The 16,751-nt window shown below is 31.7% G+C and overlaps 1 protein-coding gene across 1 annotated transcript; it reads right to left on the minus strand.

Moving 5' to 3' along the window:
• Nucleotides 1-10,974: 10,974 nt before the first annotated feature.
• Nucleotides 10,975-13,211, minus strand: LOC121236420 (3-ketoacyl-CoA synthase 2-like). The gene is made up of 2 exons (XM_041132844.1): nucleotides 12,244-13,211; nucleotides 10,975-11,995 (listed from the first exon to the last, which is right to left on the minus strand). Exons 1-2 carry the CDS (start codon nucleotides 12,967-12,969, stop codon nucleotides 11,231-11,233), a joined length of 1,491 nt encoding a protein of 496 aa, XP_040988778.1. The 5' UTR covers nucleotides 12,970-13,211; the 3' UTR covers nucleotides 10,975-11,230.
• Between the last annotated feature and the right edge of the window lie 3,540 nt (nucleotides 13,212-16,751).

Here is a 16,751-nt window from a genome sequence, read left to right on the forward strand (position 1 = left end):
ATTATTTGTATTATATTTTTAATACCTATACCATATATCTACATTCATGACATAATTTAATTTAAAAGATAAATTTTAAAATTTAATTAATTTTATAAATTAAATTATATCATGTGAATAATATGTAATATAGAGACCTTAGAAATAGTAATACTCATGTTCTAACTATTTTTCTTCTTTGTTTATTACTATTATTATTTTACTAAAAATTAGTGGAGTTTGATTTAGATTACCCTCGGAAGGTCAAAAGTTTGCCTTAAAAATTGAGATGAAAATATGAATGGATTTTGCTATCTTTTAGTCACTATATTCATCCATACATCTCATATCTGATAATTTATTTTAATAAAATATTATGAGATATAGAATAGTTAATAGTAACTGATTAAGATAATTATTCGGTCCCATTAAGAAGACTTAAGACTTGCTAACAATAGGAAGCCCAATAAATTCCCAATCCATGATGGTACCCATGAGGCCTTAAGGAAACACATCCCAATATTAGTCGTACAATAATTTTATAATATTTTAAATCTTTTTTATAGTTTGAACTCGTATTCCAATATATTAAATGTTGGTATTTACATGGCTCATAGACAATATTTAATATAATCATGTGATCCATTTGAGGAAAGAAAAACGTCTAGTACCCTTTTAGTTAAAATAATTTGTGCAGAGCTGTATTTTATTTTCACCCATTCCTTGTCAGCATAGATATTTATAGTTTCTATTTAACATAAAAAATTTATTTAGAAGTCCGTGTAGAAAACACTCTTCGTTTTATTGGTAAGATAAAACTTGATTTGTTATATGAGAAATTTAAAATTAAAATTCCTTATAAATTTAGGAAATATTTGAGAAATGAGATGAAATGATAAATTTGTTAATAATAGTGAAATAATTTGTGAATAATAATAAAAATATTTAAGTTATGATGATGTTTTATGAGATTTTAGAAAATGAGAGAGAAATATTTGAATAAAAATATTATAAAGTTAAAATATTGTTAGAATATAATTTTTTTAATATATTTTTTGTTTTGATATTTGAAAAAATTGGATTATTTTTTATATTTTATTCAGAAGTTTAGAAAAATTGTGACTATTAGATGAAAAAGTTAAGGATTTGAAATTAAAAAATATTTGTATTTGAATGATATTTGAGAAAGAAATGAGATGAGATGAAATCACATCTTCCAAACAAGCCCTAAGTCTTGACATGTCAATAAAATGAAAAATTCTACTTATCATTCCTTATCCAGTATACAAATATGTGATTTATCATTTTTATCTTTCTATTTAAACACATACAATTGATGTATAAATATGCATGTTTAAATAGAATGACAAATCATATGTTAGTTGGTGTATGGTATGAGATGATAAAATAAGGTTCCATTTAGATACAAGAAGTGTTTCATCTCATTTTATTATAATAATTTTTTTAAATTTCTATACAAAATATAATAAACAATTCAACTTTTTAAATTAAAAATAAAAATAATATTTTATTGACTAACAACTCTGATCCAATCTAAATTTACTGTACAAACGACGCTTAAAAATGTGATTTACGTTGCGTTTGGATGTTAAACTGAGTTGAGTTGAGTTGAGATGATAAAATATTATTAGAATATTATTTTTTACTGTTATTATTATTATAAAATTTGAAAAAGTTGAATTATTTATTATATTTTATATTGAGATTTAAAAAAATTATAATAATGAATTAAAATGAGTTGAGAGGAATTTAGTTACCAAATAAGTTAGGCGCTTCTAGACAGAATAACTCATTTAACGCCTACTAGCTCCTCCTGCATATCATCAATGTCACCATCTCCTACGTACAGAGTATCTATTTACTCCGTCCCTGAACTGCCAGCCAAACCATGTGATGAATGCAGACAACTTTCGCATCTCACACACCTTTTGATGAATGCAGACAACTTTCGCATCTCCATAACAACTTTAAAGACACTTTCATACTAGTTCCACCCAAACGGCCTGTACGTGTAACGACTCAATTTAATTTACTTCCTCACGTACTCAGATGAACTAGCTAGCATTGAATTGCAAGGAGACGCGATGGAAATTTCATGTAGCAAAACCAATGTTGCCCAGAATGCAGTCGGCATACGTACCATTTCCGGGCACAAAAATAAATGCATGCAGATCGAGAACCATAAATTAGTTCTGAACTAAAATACCGTCACTACAATCGGAAACTATTAGTTCTAGCTATCTCATGATCTGTCGATCGTAATCGTCCATTACTGATTACCCATCAAGTAGTCCTTTTGAAAATGGCAATACGTTTGCAGTACTCGTTCTGAGTTCTGATCTGAGATCTCTGTCGACCGCCATAAATCCCCTTCTTTCAAAATGGCAATACGTTGCACTCCTTCCGAAATTCTTTCATTGTATGCTGTAATATTATTAAAGCCACAGCCAGTATCTGCTCAGATGGTGTTGTTGAGAACTAATAAATGCAGGTACATACGTTCGGTTTATATATATTCGGGTGGTTGTACGTACGTGTTGAGTAATATCAACCAATTAGCCGGCACGTACTAATTACTTTAGTTGTTATGTTGTCTTTGCTGAATATGATCTCGAGAAGGTCGATAGGTGAAAAATTCATACACATTCTTGTAATTAAACATAAAGGCCGGGTGATCGATCGATTAGGCTTGATTAAATCAAACATATTGGTCTTGCATGCCTGTGGATGGCACGTACGTACGTATATTTATGCCCGATGTTTTATCTAAAAGTACGTACGCACGTACGTAGTAGCATGGCGTACTGCATGAGGATTATATAAAAGTTGTTGTTCCATACAATCCAAATTAGCTATATATATATATATATATGTTTAGATCATTCATTCATTCATTAATGTTTATATTAGCCTAAAACAAGGAATACAATTTCTCATAGATCATTATATATCCCTCAGAAAACTTCCCATGCATGCAATTGATCACAGGTACTTACAAAATACTACATGTGTAAGTTGGCATGATAAGAGCCGGAGTACTAAAGATCATATCTTCACTACAGCACAATTTGTCTTGTGTGACATAGGAAACCGTCACGAAAAAAAATCAAAACGTCACTAAAGATATTTGATGACAGTTTGAAACCGTCACCATGACTGTCACCTAATGTGTATCACAGAAAACAATTGGTGACGGTTTACTGTTGAACCGTCACTATATTTTTAGTGACGGTTGGAGGTGTTCCATTTGGTGTAATGTTCAAACGTTCCTTTTTTTGTGACGGTTGAGATCTGTCATAAAAAGTTACGTTCAGACACCAATTGAACGTTCAAACATCAACCCGACCAATTAGCTTTCGAATGACAAAAGTTGGCGTTTGTTGATTATAGTCCAATGTATCATATTTATATTTGAACGTTTATGCGTCCGAACGTCAACTGCAATAAACGATCGAATTTCTGTTCAAACGTTAACGGACCAATGTTCAAACGTAATGGGTATAACGTTCAGAGGTTTGTTCGAATGTTAATTGTTTAAACATTCGAACATTTTGTTTGTTTGAGGGTGAGTACGTTCAAATGTTGAGTCCTACGTTCGAACATTATTATATAATTTTGTATAATTACGTTCGAACGTACATATCATAAATACTAATTTCATAAAATTAAAAAGCATATCAATTGTATCATATACACACCATCAATTAACAACTAACAATGTCTCATAAAGTTTTAAAATTAGATATTAAAATTAGTTATATACACTGATAAAATTGATAAAATTCATTTTTTTTCTTTCCTCGCCCACTGCGATTCTGTTGCAACGACATAACATACTACATTTGCACCATTATCTCCCGTTGTACTTGCTCTTAGACTTCACTGCGTATTCTTTCCTCCTGGTCTCTCTATTGGTCTTGCAAACGTGTCTCTAAATGAGACTGTCGCTCTAAAGGAGACTCTAACTCTTGCTGTCTCGATCTCATATACTCATTCTCACGCCGTGCAACTTCGAAATTTTTGGTAGGATTATTAATTTGTGAAGTCGATGAGGTTGGGGAGGACGAACATCTATGCTTGAAAGATCGTCCCAAACCTCTTGTTATACTAGACTGCGGCCTGAGTACTTACGTGAATATGTTTATGTCACTAGGAGAGGATTCCCCAGAAGCTAACTGCATCTCCATTATTTTTTCTTGCAATTTGAAAGAAAACATATAATAAGTAACATATTAAAAGAAATACAAATAAAAAATAATTTATTCACATGTTGCATAATTTATTTAACAAAATTAACACTGCTTACATAATTATTTGCAGCGGCAAGATCCATTCACTCATTATGCTCATTAATATGAGTAGCAACATAGACATGAATAAGGAAAAAGTTTTCAGAATCATTACGTTTCTAACAAAGCAACATTAACAATTTTAAAAAGATAATGTTAGTATTTAAATAAAAGAATATAAGAAAAATAAATGAATTCTATCATTTTCAAATTATCATTTTTTCAGCAAAACAGTGGAATGACCTTGAACCGGCATGATGGTAGACAGTCAGAGCGGATCTATTATGTGCATTTGTAGAACTTAAGTGCTACAAAATTAATTAAGAATGTTATTGTAATATATATACATATTAATATATAGAACGAATATAAATGTAAATAATTAAAGGATATAAATGTTGAATACCTGATAATCTGGAGATGCAAAAAGATCACAACACTTTCTTCAATAATCTAACTTCATCTACTGGAAAAGGGGACTGCACAACCTCTTCCAAAGTCTCAAACTTCTTGAAGTGGTCATGACATCATCTTTTGTGACATCGGAATAGTGTAGCCATCGATTCATTCATAGTTCTCAAATCTTCGCTATGGCCAAAATCGAGGTCGAATTCATCCTAATAAGTGAATTAGGTCAAAAAATATGATATACTAATTTAGGTGAAAAAAATGTACTCTCAAAGTAAACTCATGAGCACACGACTTCAAATGTACTCCTTAATTTCATTCAGAACATCTCGTCATGAGTGCACATAAAATGGAGCATAAGTTCAAACTACTGTACCAATATAGGAGGAAAGCGTTGTTGTACTATTATCCACTCCTCCAGTGGAATTATCAGGAATGGTGATCTTGAGTTTTCTGTGCCTTCTATTTTTCTTAAGATAGATGCCACGTGTATAGTCACGACTGCGACGAGCGGATGCATCAACAATATGATAATAGTATAATTATCGTTATATAGTTATTGAGACAAAAATATTAATTATATAATTAATTATCAACGAAATTTTCTTATTCGTAGGTGTCGACTGGCTGTTGTTTTCTTGCCTGTTAACTTGATTTTTAGAAGCATATTCCTTGGGTGGGGAGTTCTCGATGGGTTTGGGATTCAGACTTGGCGGATGAGGTACATTTCTTCATTGTCGTTTTGGCGGCATTCTTGAAAATGATTAATTATATCAAAAAAATCAATTAGAAGAAATTATGAAAGATATAATACTTTATAGTCACCTATATGAATAAAATATGTAGTACTTTTATTCTCTATCTTCATATGTATTTTTCATGCTTATTTCAGAATCTCCCTTAATAACATATTCGTCATCGTCATCAACCTCTTCTTCGTCCTCCTTATCCACCTCCTCCTCGAATTCTGATTCCTCTTCTTTTCTGACTCTTCTTCTTCTTCTTCATCTTCTTCACTTACTTGAATTGAATGATCATTTAATATGGATGGGTCGAGATGGACGGATGGGACGTCATCTTTACACAAGGGGAGCAACACGAGTGCACTGAGGTCTACAAACAAGTTAATACCCTCACATCTTCGTGGTGGCCTCTACAATCGGAGTGTCATCTTCATCTCTACTATTCTCCTAATCTGCACTCGTTCCTGCTTCATATACATTTCGAGGGAAAAATTTTTATACGACTCACCAAATTATCTCTCCACTATCTTCATCAGTGATTTTCATTGGATCAATGAAGTAATAGACTTGGATAGCTTGAAAAGCCAATACAAATGGATCATGATAGAACCAAGGTGAGTCTAGTCTTAAAAATCATTTGCAAGTTCCAGATGGGCCAATTACAAGATCATGAGTTAAGAAGATCAAGGAAGCAATGCAAGCATTGGTGCAATACATTTGAGACGAGTCTAGCAAGAGTCGAATATTCAAGATAGGCTTGAGAGAAGGAGATCCAATGATCATCCATGTGATACAAGTTATAGAAGAGTGTAATATAAATTAGGACTATTATTAGGATTATGTGATTGAAGGCCTTGGACTTATTTATTTAATTAAAGGGGTTTATTTTATTAGTTATATGAATTAGTCTAGAATAATTGGGTTTGAGAATGCTTGACCCATATATATCTTATTTCTTATGAATTGAGATTTTTGAGAAGGCCTTGTATTTTGGCCAATGGCTTATTTGGAAAGTTACTTTTTAGGAATTAGGGTTTAAAGAAGTACTGTAGACGAGTTACTATAGCTGCGGTACTGTAGCCACAGCACTGTCTCCGCGGCATTATCCATCCAGGGGTAGTTTTGGAACAAAGGGCTTTATTTTGGTTAGGATTTTAATTATGTTTTAGTTTAAATACTCTTTGTAGCCTCATGTTAAGAAGTTTATGAAATTTGATAAATTTTTTCATTGAGAGTTGAGTTTTACTCCTATTGTTCTTGATTGAACTTTTGAACTTATCAAATATAAATCATAACTTTTGTGACGTTCCTCCTTGTAATCTAGGTTCTTGAGACAGGTTCTTCAACAGGTCTAGGTTTTAATATAATCTAAGTTCTTGAAACGAGTTCTCAACGGGTCTAGGTTATCCATCAATTGACCTGATTTTGACTTTCTTAGATGAGTTTTCAAATTAATTGTGGGTTCAAGAGATTCCATTCCCACGAGTTCATATCATTTGGTATTTAGAGAAAGGTTTCCAATCAGGTCTAATTCTATCTTTTAATTCTTGCATCCTTAAATTTAATTCTAGGGCTTCATTGTTCTAGGGTTGAAAAAAAAATAAAAAGTAGGCTATTGAAATTCTTATAGTTTTTGGTTTGGCTGAAATTTGCATCACTTAGAATTTCAAAATTCTAGGATTTCTTGCTTCTCTAAGTTTGTCAATTGCTTGAAATGTCGTTTAATTGTCTTTCTTCTACTTGATTGTCAATTTGCGTGTGCTTGAATTCAATTGTTTGCTTTTCACAATTAAATATTACTGTTTGTGATTGAATTAGAGAAAAGAAAAGAAACAAAAAGAAAAGAAAAGAAAGGAAAAGAAAAGAAAAAAAAAAAAAAAAGAAGAAGAAAAGAAAAGGTAGCATATTCAAATGTTGCTACATAGTTACAACAAAGAAAAAGAAATACATTTGTTGATTGAGTTTTATCATCACAAGGGCTGAATGCATATTTCTAGTTGGTATCTTGGTTTATAGTTACTCTTTCACTCGTATAAATTCCTTGAGTCTCGTGTCATTTTATTCATTCCTTATTTCTTGTTATTGTTTCTTGAACCTATTGCTGGTTGAAATAATACAATGTTGTATTTTCTTGATTTAGTTCAACTAGTTCTTAAAGAACTTGAGCGGGAAAACTATTGAGGTAAAATGCAAGAGAGTGTGAGACTATTATCAAGAAAAAATCAATTAAGAGTGAAATACGAGTGGAGTGCCATTATTCGAGTATAAACATGTAAGGGAGTGTGTGAGGTTTTCCACTAACATTCTTTTTGTGCAGCACATTACGATGTCTCATAGGAGTGACTCATCACCAAAGGAGATAGCAGATAACTCATCATTTGTGTGACAAGCTATGCAACAACAGTTTGAGCGGTTGAACTTGGTGTTGGGTGAAGTGAGGGATATGATGGATCAACAAGATGCAGTGATTAGAAATATACAAAATATGAGAGATAGAAGGAGGCATGAGCCTAGTATTGAACATAACTGTAAGAATGAAGAGTATGGTGAGTCTCTTGTTGACAGCATGCTCTCAATACACAAATTAGGATGGATGATACATAGCAGCAGAAAGAGAATATTTTTCATACTAGATGCCACATCAACAACAAGATATGTAGTATGATTATTGATGAGATGAGTTGTATTAACTTGACTAGTACTACTTTAGTTGAGAAATTAAGTTTACCTACCTTGAAATACCTTAGACCATACAAGTTGCAATGGTTGAGTCTGTCGCCGAGATAGCCCATCACACAGGTATCCTCAACGAGAAGGTTGAGCTTGACTAAAGAGATATGGAGTACGAATTTCGTGAACAACGCGTTCGTCTAAGTATTGTTTACGAAATTCTATCATATTTTATATTTTACTTTTAATATATGTAAGGAACAATATTATTTAATATATCTATTATTTTTTAATTTCAATTCTCAATCTTTTTTAATGTTAGATTCTTCAACTTTAATACTAAATCACTACATTTCAAATATATATAAACATAATATATATTTATATATGTATATATAAATATATAATTATATTTTAAAAATTGTGTGTATATAAATATATATTACAATTTTTTAGACTTGTTCACAAATTATGCACTATAAAAATCACACAATTTTTAAATTAGAGTCATATTTAATTTAAATTTACGATTAACGTTCTAACGTTACTAACTAACGTGCGAACGTTGGCACCAAAACATTTCACGTTCGCACGTAAGTAGCCACAATGTTCAAACGTATATGTGACACTCAAATGTAAATTTGCTCTCTGTTCGAATGTTAAAAAAATTAAAAAATAAAAAATAAATAAAACTCTTATGTCTTTAGTAACAGTTTCCAGAAACCGTCACAGAAAATGCTTTTAGTGACGGTTTGGGGGACTGTCACAATTTCCTAACCATCATTAAAAACCAATTATGTTGTAGTGCTTAATTAGAAGAAGTATGCTATAATTAATCTGATCAGCTCGAATGTTGCCCTCATTAACGACTTCGTTCGTTTAGAATACGGATCATGATACTGAAGTCACAGATCATACATCTAACTTTCAAGCTCATGTAAAGTAGTTGCTAGCTATATATATATATAGCTAAAAGCATGCAGGCAAGTTAATTTTTAACCTTTATTGATCAGTTATATATCACTATGTCTTAGTTATTTCTTCTTCGTCGTATATATGTTTTAACTTGCATGCAAGTAATTAATTACCTTGGTTTTGGTAGTTTTATTTTTATCTGATCGATCTCGATCCCTTTCTAATTGGCCGGATTTATTAATTCATGCTTGGACGAAGGAAAAGCCTTAATTTTAGCTTTACTTAGCTTCTATATATATATATATATATTATATATATATATATATGTGTGTGTAATATTCATATATTCTCCGTCTCGAGGAAATTAATGCCACGACGCGCGGGGCATTATTTTTATTGTCGTTCGTTTCTGATCGAAATTATCAGAGCACAATTATTATTGTTGTTATTATTTTATACGTATTTTTTTTTTTAGCAAGTATGTAGTGTAAAGATGATGAGTAGAAGAATTCAATTAATTTAAAAGTAATAAAACAAAAAAATTAAAATATGTATAATGTATAGTATAGGATGATATGTGTAGCAAAGCCCATACATATGTGTGTGTGTGTGATCCTTAATTAAGCTAACACGAATCTTCAACATGCAACACGAATTAGGGAAGGCATTAATTAATTATGCATGCACGAACGTAATAATAGCACTAAAAGGCCTCGTTTAGTTGCATAGATAATGAGATGTGATGAAATGAGATAAAAAATATGTGAATAATAGTGAGATAATTTATAAATAGTAGTAAAATAATTTGAGTTAAGATGTTATGTGAGATTTTGGAAAATGAGAGAGAAAAAGTTGAATAAAATATTATAAAGTTAAAATATTTTTATAATATTTTTATTTTTAGATATGCAAAAGTTGAATTATTTTTTGTATTTTATTTAGAAGTTTGAGAAAGTTGTAATGATTAGATCATGATTATATGAAAAAGTTAATAATTTTAAAATTTGAAATTAAAAAGTGTTTGTGTTTAAATAATGTTTGAAATTTTGAGTGTTGAAATGAAATGGATTGAGACTATCTGTGAAATCAAACGGGGCCTAATTAGATTGCTATCATGGAGTACGTAAATGCCACGTATTCATTTTAAAAAAAATGAGTAAATAGGAGATCATATGAAAAAATAATTTTTAATAGTAGACTTCACTTTTTTTTAAAAGAAGTGTTCGGTCCTTATACAACTTATGATTGTATCTAGTATTACTCATTATTTTAAGGTTGTAAAAATAACATTTAATTTTCTTAGGTTAGAAAGAATAATAATATTATTTATTATTATTATTATTATATGAAAATAAAAAATATTAATTATAGATCAATCATGAACATGTTCGTAGTAAAAAAGGCTTAGGCTACATTTGGATCTTTAGATGAATTGAGTTGTGAATAGTAATACTATTTTGTATGTCTTATTGAGATGAGTTTAATTTTTTAGATTGAGATGTGTGTAACATTTTAAGTTAAAATGTACGAAATAGCTAGGTTGAGATGAGTTTAACTTTTTTTATGAAAAGTTGAAAAAATAAGTCCTGTCAATGATTCGTTTGAATTCGGTTCAATAACCAAACACAACCTTAAGATTATAAAGCAGCGCACTTAATTATAAAATATGGATTCACGTACGTATATGATTTCAATCATCATCTTAATTTGGTGTAGTCCTTAATTTGGACCTCATCTTTATTTGAAGCACCGGGTGTATAATAAATAAAAAATGAGTAGTGATATATATACTTATAAATTTTACTTATATTTTAACTTACAAGACTCATCTTGTTATTTTTTTTTAATTCAAATTTTGAAATTTAAATTTTATAATTTTCAGTTTGACACGTGAATAAATAAATTTTTTATAAATTTTTCTTTAAGTTTTTCATAAAAAAAAATAATAATAAAGAGCAGTACTAATATTCTGATATGATTGATCTATTAAATATTGTACATGGTACTCCCAAGCACTAACACTTGCCTGCATTTATTTAAATAGTTCGATAGATAAAGACACGCTTTCAGCAGGAGATCGAGGTCCCGAAGCAGCTAGGACAGACAATTCACACATAGTACGACATATGCATCTTATATTAATATTGTTCTAATTATTCCCAGGAAGTGGTCTCATTCAGAATTAATGGATGCCGGCCAGCTCCCTTAAGGCACATGAACAGGAAATTCATCAATCTCTTCCATCCAAGGATTGTTCTTTTCCTTTGTCGGATCAATGGTGCGCAAAGCTCGCCACACGGCACTGTTACACTTGAATCCTGATCCAAAAGCTATTTGCCAAGCTCGATCCCCTTTCTTGATCCTCCCTTTAGCCTCACAATAAGCCAGTTCATACCACAAAGAGCTGCTAGAGGTGTTCCCAAATCTATAAAGAGTCATCCTTGAGGGCTCCATATGCCACTGAGTCAATCCAAGGTTCTTCTCTAACTCATCTAGCACGGCCCTCCCACCAGCATGTATGCAAAAATGCTCTAAAGCCAACCTAAAGTCAGGAACAAAATTCTTTATCCTCATTTTGAACACCTTTCTCGCTACAAAATTTGTCAAAAATAGGATTTGTTCAGACATAGGAAGGACCAAAGGCCCCAAAGTTACGATGTTGGCTTTAAGGGCTTCACCAGCCACCGTCAAAAGGTCTTTGGAGAGTGCGATGCCAAGTCTTTTCTCCATGTCTTCTTTTTGAAAGACACAGTTGTAACTTTTATCATCTGCACCTTTGTGTGTTCGTAAAGTGTGAACGAGCTGGTACTTTGAACGATGACGATCAGATAATGAGTTTGATAAGAGGATCGCAGCTGCACCCAGACGGAAGAGGCAATTTGTAATGAGCATTGAACGGTTATTACCACCATACCAGTTGAGAGTCATGCTTTCCATGCTCACTACAAGCGCATAAGAGTTGGGCTGTACCTGTAACACAGATAGAAAAAAAACACGATCATGCATGCAGCAAATTAAGGGGTGCACTCAATATTATACCAGCAATTCTAGGCCGAAGTGTAACTCCTCATGTATACAAGCAAAAAAATAAAATAAAATTCACTGAAAAAATATTCTCGTCTTTTCATCGGTGAGTTTGATCACTTTCTTCTTAAGTTGATCATTTTCATTGTACTAGCTAGGCATGAATACTGAAGATATAAAAAAGGTATCCCAACCTGTAACAAGCGTTTAGCCAGGTCTATGGAAATGAGGCCAGCACTGCAGCCCATTCCACCAAGGTTGTAGCTCAGAATGTTCCCTCTGAGCTTGTACCGGTTCACAACCATGGATGACAACGACGGCGTTGGATTGAAGACGCTGCAATTCACAACAAGAATCCCTATATCCTTACAATTCACCCCAGTTTTCGCCAACAATTCGTCGATCGCTCCAAACATCACCATCTCTGCCTCATTTCTTGCTGCCTCCACACTCATGTTCATTGGGACTTCCAACAGTGATTTCGATACATGTGTCTTCTCGCCGTACCCTGACCTCTCCAGAATTTTTTTTTGAAACGCTAAACTTTCGTCCGAGAAACTCCCAGTAAGCTCAGACCTTTTCATGAAAGTTTCTTCGCTGCACATTAGCGATGGGTCGGGCTTGTAACATGCAAAATTCATCAAGTAAACTGGTCTAGGACGACGTGCAAAGTAAAGGGATGCAAGGAAAACCGTAAGCGCGGTGCATATTGTAACTGAGATGAGATTGAGCTTATAAAGGTGGCTGAACAAATGGATGAAGTCTTCGCCGGAAAGATGAGCCGAAGCTATAATGATCAGCGGCACAAGACAAAGATACATGGCGTTGGAGATCAAGTAGTGGTAACTAAGCTTCACATATTTAAGTTTAACTGAATTCGATTCAGTCCCTAGACCGATTTGTTTCTTCTCAAATTCCATTGTTGCCTTTCTTTTCACTTAGATTTTCTTTTCCCTTGGTGTACTAGTGTTCATAAATTTTGAAAAATTATAGACTCTATTCTCGGGAAAAAAAAAAAAAAAACGAAAATCCAACGCAAGCTGTTACGAGCTATATATATATATATATATATATATAGAAGGTTTGATCTAGTTGAAAAATGACATCGAAAACAAAAAAAACAACAAAAGAAGTAGGGAGGAAACTTAACAGCGAAAGAGTACTGGTGGATTGAAAAACTAATTAAGATCGATAAAAGTATAGTAGCGTTGGGTGCAGTTTGGAATATGATCTCAAGAGGGTTTTATAATGTTTTGAAGAGTGGATATTACGCCACCATTAATTGACGCAGGTAGGAGAGTCGTTAGTATCATGATGAGAATCTCCATCTATATTATTAAGTCCATCATGTGCTCTCTCCTTTTTCTGGCATTCCATTGATTGATCATCAGAATCGTATGCATGCGTTGTCGGCAAGCTAATCGCTAATTTATGCAAGCATTCATGGCCGGGGTCGGCAAGCGATCAGCCGTGCATGCATGCATGAAAAATGGGAAAGTGCATTTGGACGTTGAGCTGAGTTGATAAAATATTATTTTTTAATATTATTATTATTTTGAGATTTAAAAAATTAAATTATTTATTATATTTTATATTAAAATTTAAAAAAATTATAATGATGAATTGAGATGAGTTTAGAAACCAAACAAGCCTAAACTCCTTTTGAGTTTTGATACGCAAAGAAGCATTAATTAATTCACTGTTGGATGGAGCTCCCATATATTAGAATGGTATATAATTGAAAGATGAGTTCAATATTTAACTTAACATGCATGCAGTGTCCAATATTCAATACTGCTCGCAGTCTCTACATGCAGTTAATTAATTTTGAATATACATCAAATAAATTAATTGAATAATACTATTATTCATTTTAGATTTTATTATATCTAATAATACATTGATGTGGCGTATTTTAAGTGACTCAATTTCAATAAAAGAAATGCTAGTTTTAATCATAAATAGATCCCACAAAAATAAACAAACAAAATGACATGATGAGTTGGATGACGTGGCCGTACGTTAGATTGTAAGACTATTTTACAATAAAATTATTTTTATTATAAAATAGATTTAACGTATTATATATAAGGCTATGTTAGTTATATATTTACTTTTACGGGATCTGTGATCACTTTTAAAAAATATGATTTAAGATGATCTTGTTTTGAGTACTCAAACAGAGGCTCAACAAAACTATCTTGCTTCAACAAATCAAGCATGCTTGGTCATTATTATATATATATATCCTAGTTCTGCGGTCACGAAACTATCCATTTTTTACATCAATCAGGAAATTTCAGGTACACAATATTACTTGTGCTGAATGTTAAACTGATCTCCAAGTTCATTAATTGCCACATGATCTTAAGCCACATTATACTTTAATGGCGGAAATTAGGAAAATCAAACAAGTCACTGATCGGATAAGAAAAGATCATGATCAATATAACACATGATAACAAACATTATTTATATATATATATATATATATATATGCTTGATCGAATTGAAGTACATGTTGGGCCATTTTGTAGTAAAGAATATATATGCAGAGACATTTCTTTAGAAGTTGGCTTTTGACCTAATTAAACCCATTTTTTGAGCCATGTTCTCTCTCATATATATATATATATATATAGGGGGCGCCGCCGGGGTCATGCATGTCTGTTGACTGATTTATAATTTTATACGATAACTTCTCTAAATCTTTGGCGTGCAGAATATGGAAATCGATTTGAAAATAAAGACCATGTTTGGATCCTTCAACGATTTGCATGTATTAATTGACCATAACATTGAACCAAGTTCTTCTCAACCACCATCTGACAGCAGTTTAATTTCCCACTTCACTTGAATGCAACTAGTCTAGATATTTATATCATATATCAAAGACAAAAGGTACAATATTTATAATATAATCTCATCAGCTCAAATGTTGCCTTCAACTTGGACCTAATTTAGAGTACGGATGCTTAATGTATGATTCAGAAAAATCTGGCCTGCTTAATTTCAAGTAAGTAATACTAGCGCCTAATTGGAGTACTTTGTCCCCTTTTTTCTGTAATTGAAACTCAGCATGCAGTGTCTGTAGAGCTACAGCACCGATCGAGAGAGAGAGACACGACAGAGCTCCAAGCTGCCATGGCCAAATGTTCCTAGCTTCAAGCTCGAACATCCCCTCGGTTCTCTCTCTCTCTCTCTCTCTCTGGGTGTGATCTACTTTTTCGAGTACTAATGCTGCACGTATAATTCTTTTTGCAACATTTGATAGATTATAAGTTATTTTACAAAAATATCCCTCATTTAAAATAAAATTGTGAAAAAAGTTAAGTATGTGTCTCTATTACAATCATGTTGATCTTTTAATCAATTGCCATTAATCGACATCGATTTACATTATAACTTGCAAGTAACCTGTTATAACAAGTTGGTTTTGGTTATATTAATTTTATATTTCTTGCCCCAATTTCTAGTTAGTTGATGTGATCCATCCTTGGACGTTCTAGATCATACATACATATATATATATATATATATATGGTTATAATTATACGAATTAAGGAAAAACCATTTTAACTGGCCGACAATATTCCACCATGATGTTGCGTATATGACTAATCTAGAAAACATTTCTTTCCCCACTTTAGACATAAGGTCTTTAGAATATAGCTAGTATCTTTTGCAAGTGTTTTGGTTTTGACATTTATCTAACTCCAAACCTTTTTCCCGTTTGTAAAACTTGTTTTTTCGTTATGTTATGAAGGTTATCAATAAAATTAGAGTACATAATTTTTTTACTAATAAATAATCAAAAAAATTTATCAAATAATCGACGGTCAGAATTCAGAAATAGCCGAATGGTTGAGAGCTTGGCTAGTTAGCTGTTTCTAGCGGCCTTCATGTAAGTTGTCGAGACAAATGGTTGGGCCTTGGGAAATGGGCCGGAAAGAATCCGTCCATGTTCTACGTGGTAGATATAGTTCATGTTTAAATATATTAACGGTTTCATCTTATTTTATTATTATAATTTTTTTAAATTTTTACACAAAATATAATAAATAATTTAATATTTTCAAATCTAAAAATAATAATATAATTAAAAAATAATATTTTATTTAATTTTTAACTTTTATATAAAATAATCTCATTTTATCTCACTATCCAAACGGATCCATCATCTTTAGGCCTGATATATATATATATATATATATATATATATATATATATATGTACGTTCATTAATTCGGTGAGTTTAACGTTAGAGTTAAAGTTTGCATTTAGAAATTCTATTTTAATATCATGTTTACTTATTTAAGAGATTTATAATACTGATAAAAAAATATAAATTTTATTATTTATTTTATATATTAACAATAGAATAATCCTTAAATAATAGGTATGACTGACTCATCCATATTTTCTTCTACGAATGCAAGCAGCTTCCAAGTGAGCCTAATTAAGTTATTTTAATTTTCGCACGATGGAGGCCACTTTTTCTATATATGGCAACCCAGAATATATGAAAGTAATATTGAATCTTGTCAGAAAAAACATATTGGCCGATATCTTGAAATCCACAGAAATATTAACCATTGAGGACGGCCTTATATATACGATATCTTCTTCGATATTTTTAGGATTCAAAACTTTGCCTTCAATTTTTTAAAAATTGGCATGATTGCGCTTTACTGTTTGATTA

Source organism: Juglans microcarpa x Juglans regia, chromosome 6S (genome assembly GCF_004785595.1).
Source record: "Juglans microcarpa x Juglans regia isolate MS1-56 chromosome 6S, Jm3101_v1.0, whole genome shotgun sequence".
Taxonomy (NCBI): domain Eukaryota; kingdom Viridiplantae; phylum Streptophyta; class Magnoliopsida; order Fagales; family Juglandaceae; genus Juglans; species Juglans microcarpa x Juglans regia.

Coding starts and splice junctions, on each gene's coding strand:
- LOC121236420 (XM_041132844.1), bottom strand. CDS start 12,969: ATGGAATTTGAGAAGAAACAAATCGGTCTAGGGACTGAATCGAATTCA. Junction 11,996..12,243: donor TGGCTAAACGCTTGTTACAG/GTTGGGATACCT, acceptor TCTGTGTTACAG/GTACAGCCCAACTCTTATGC.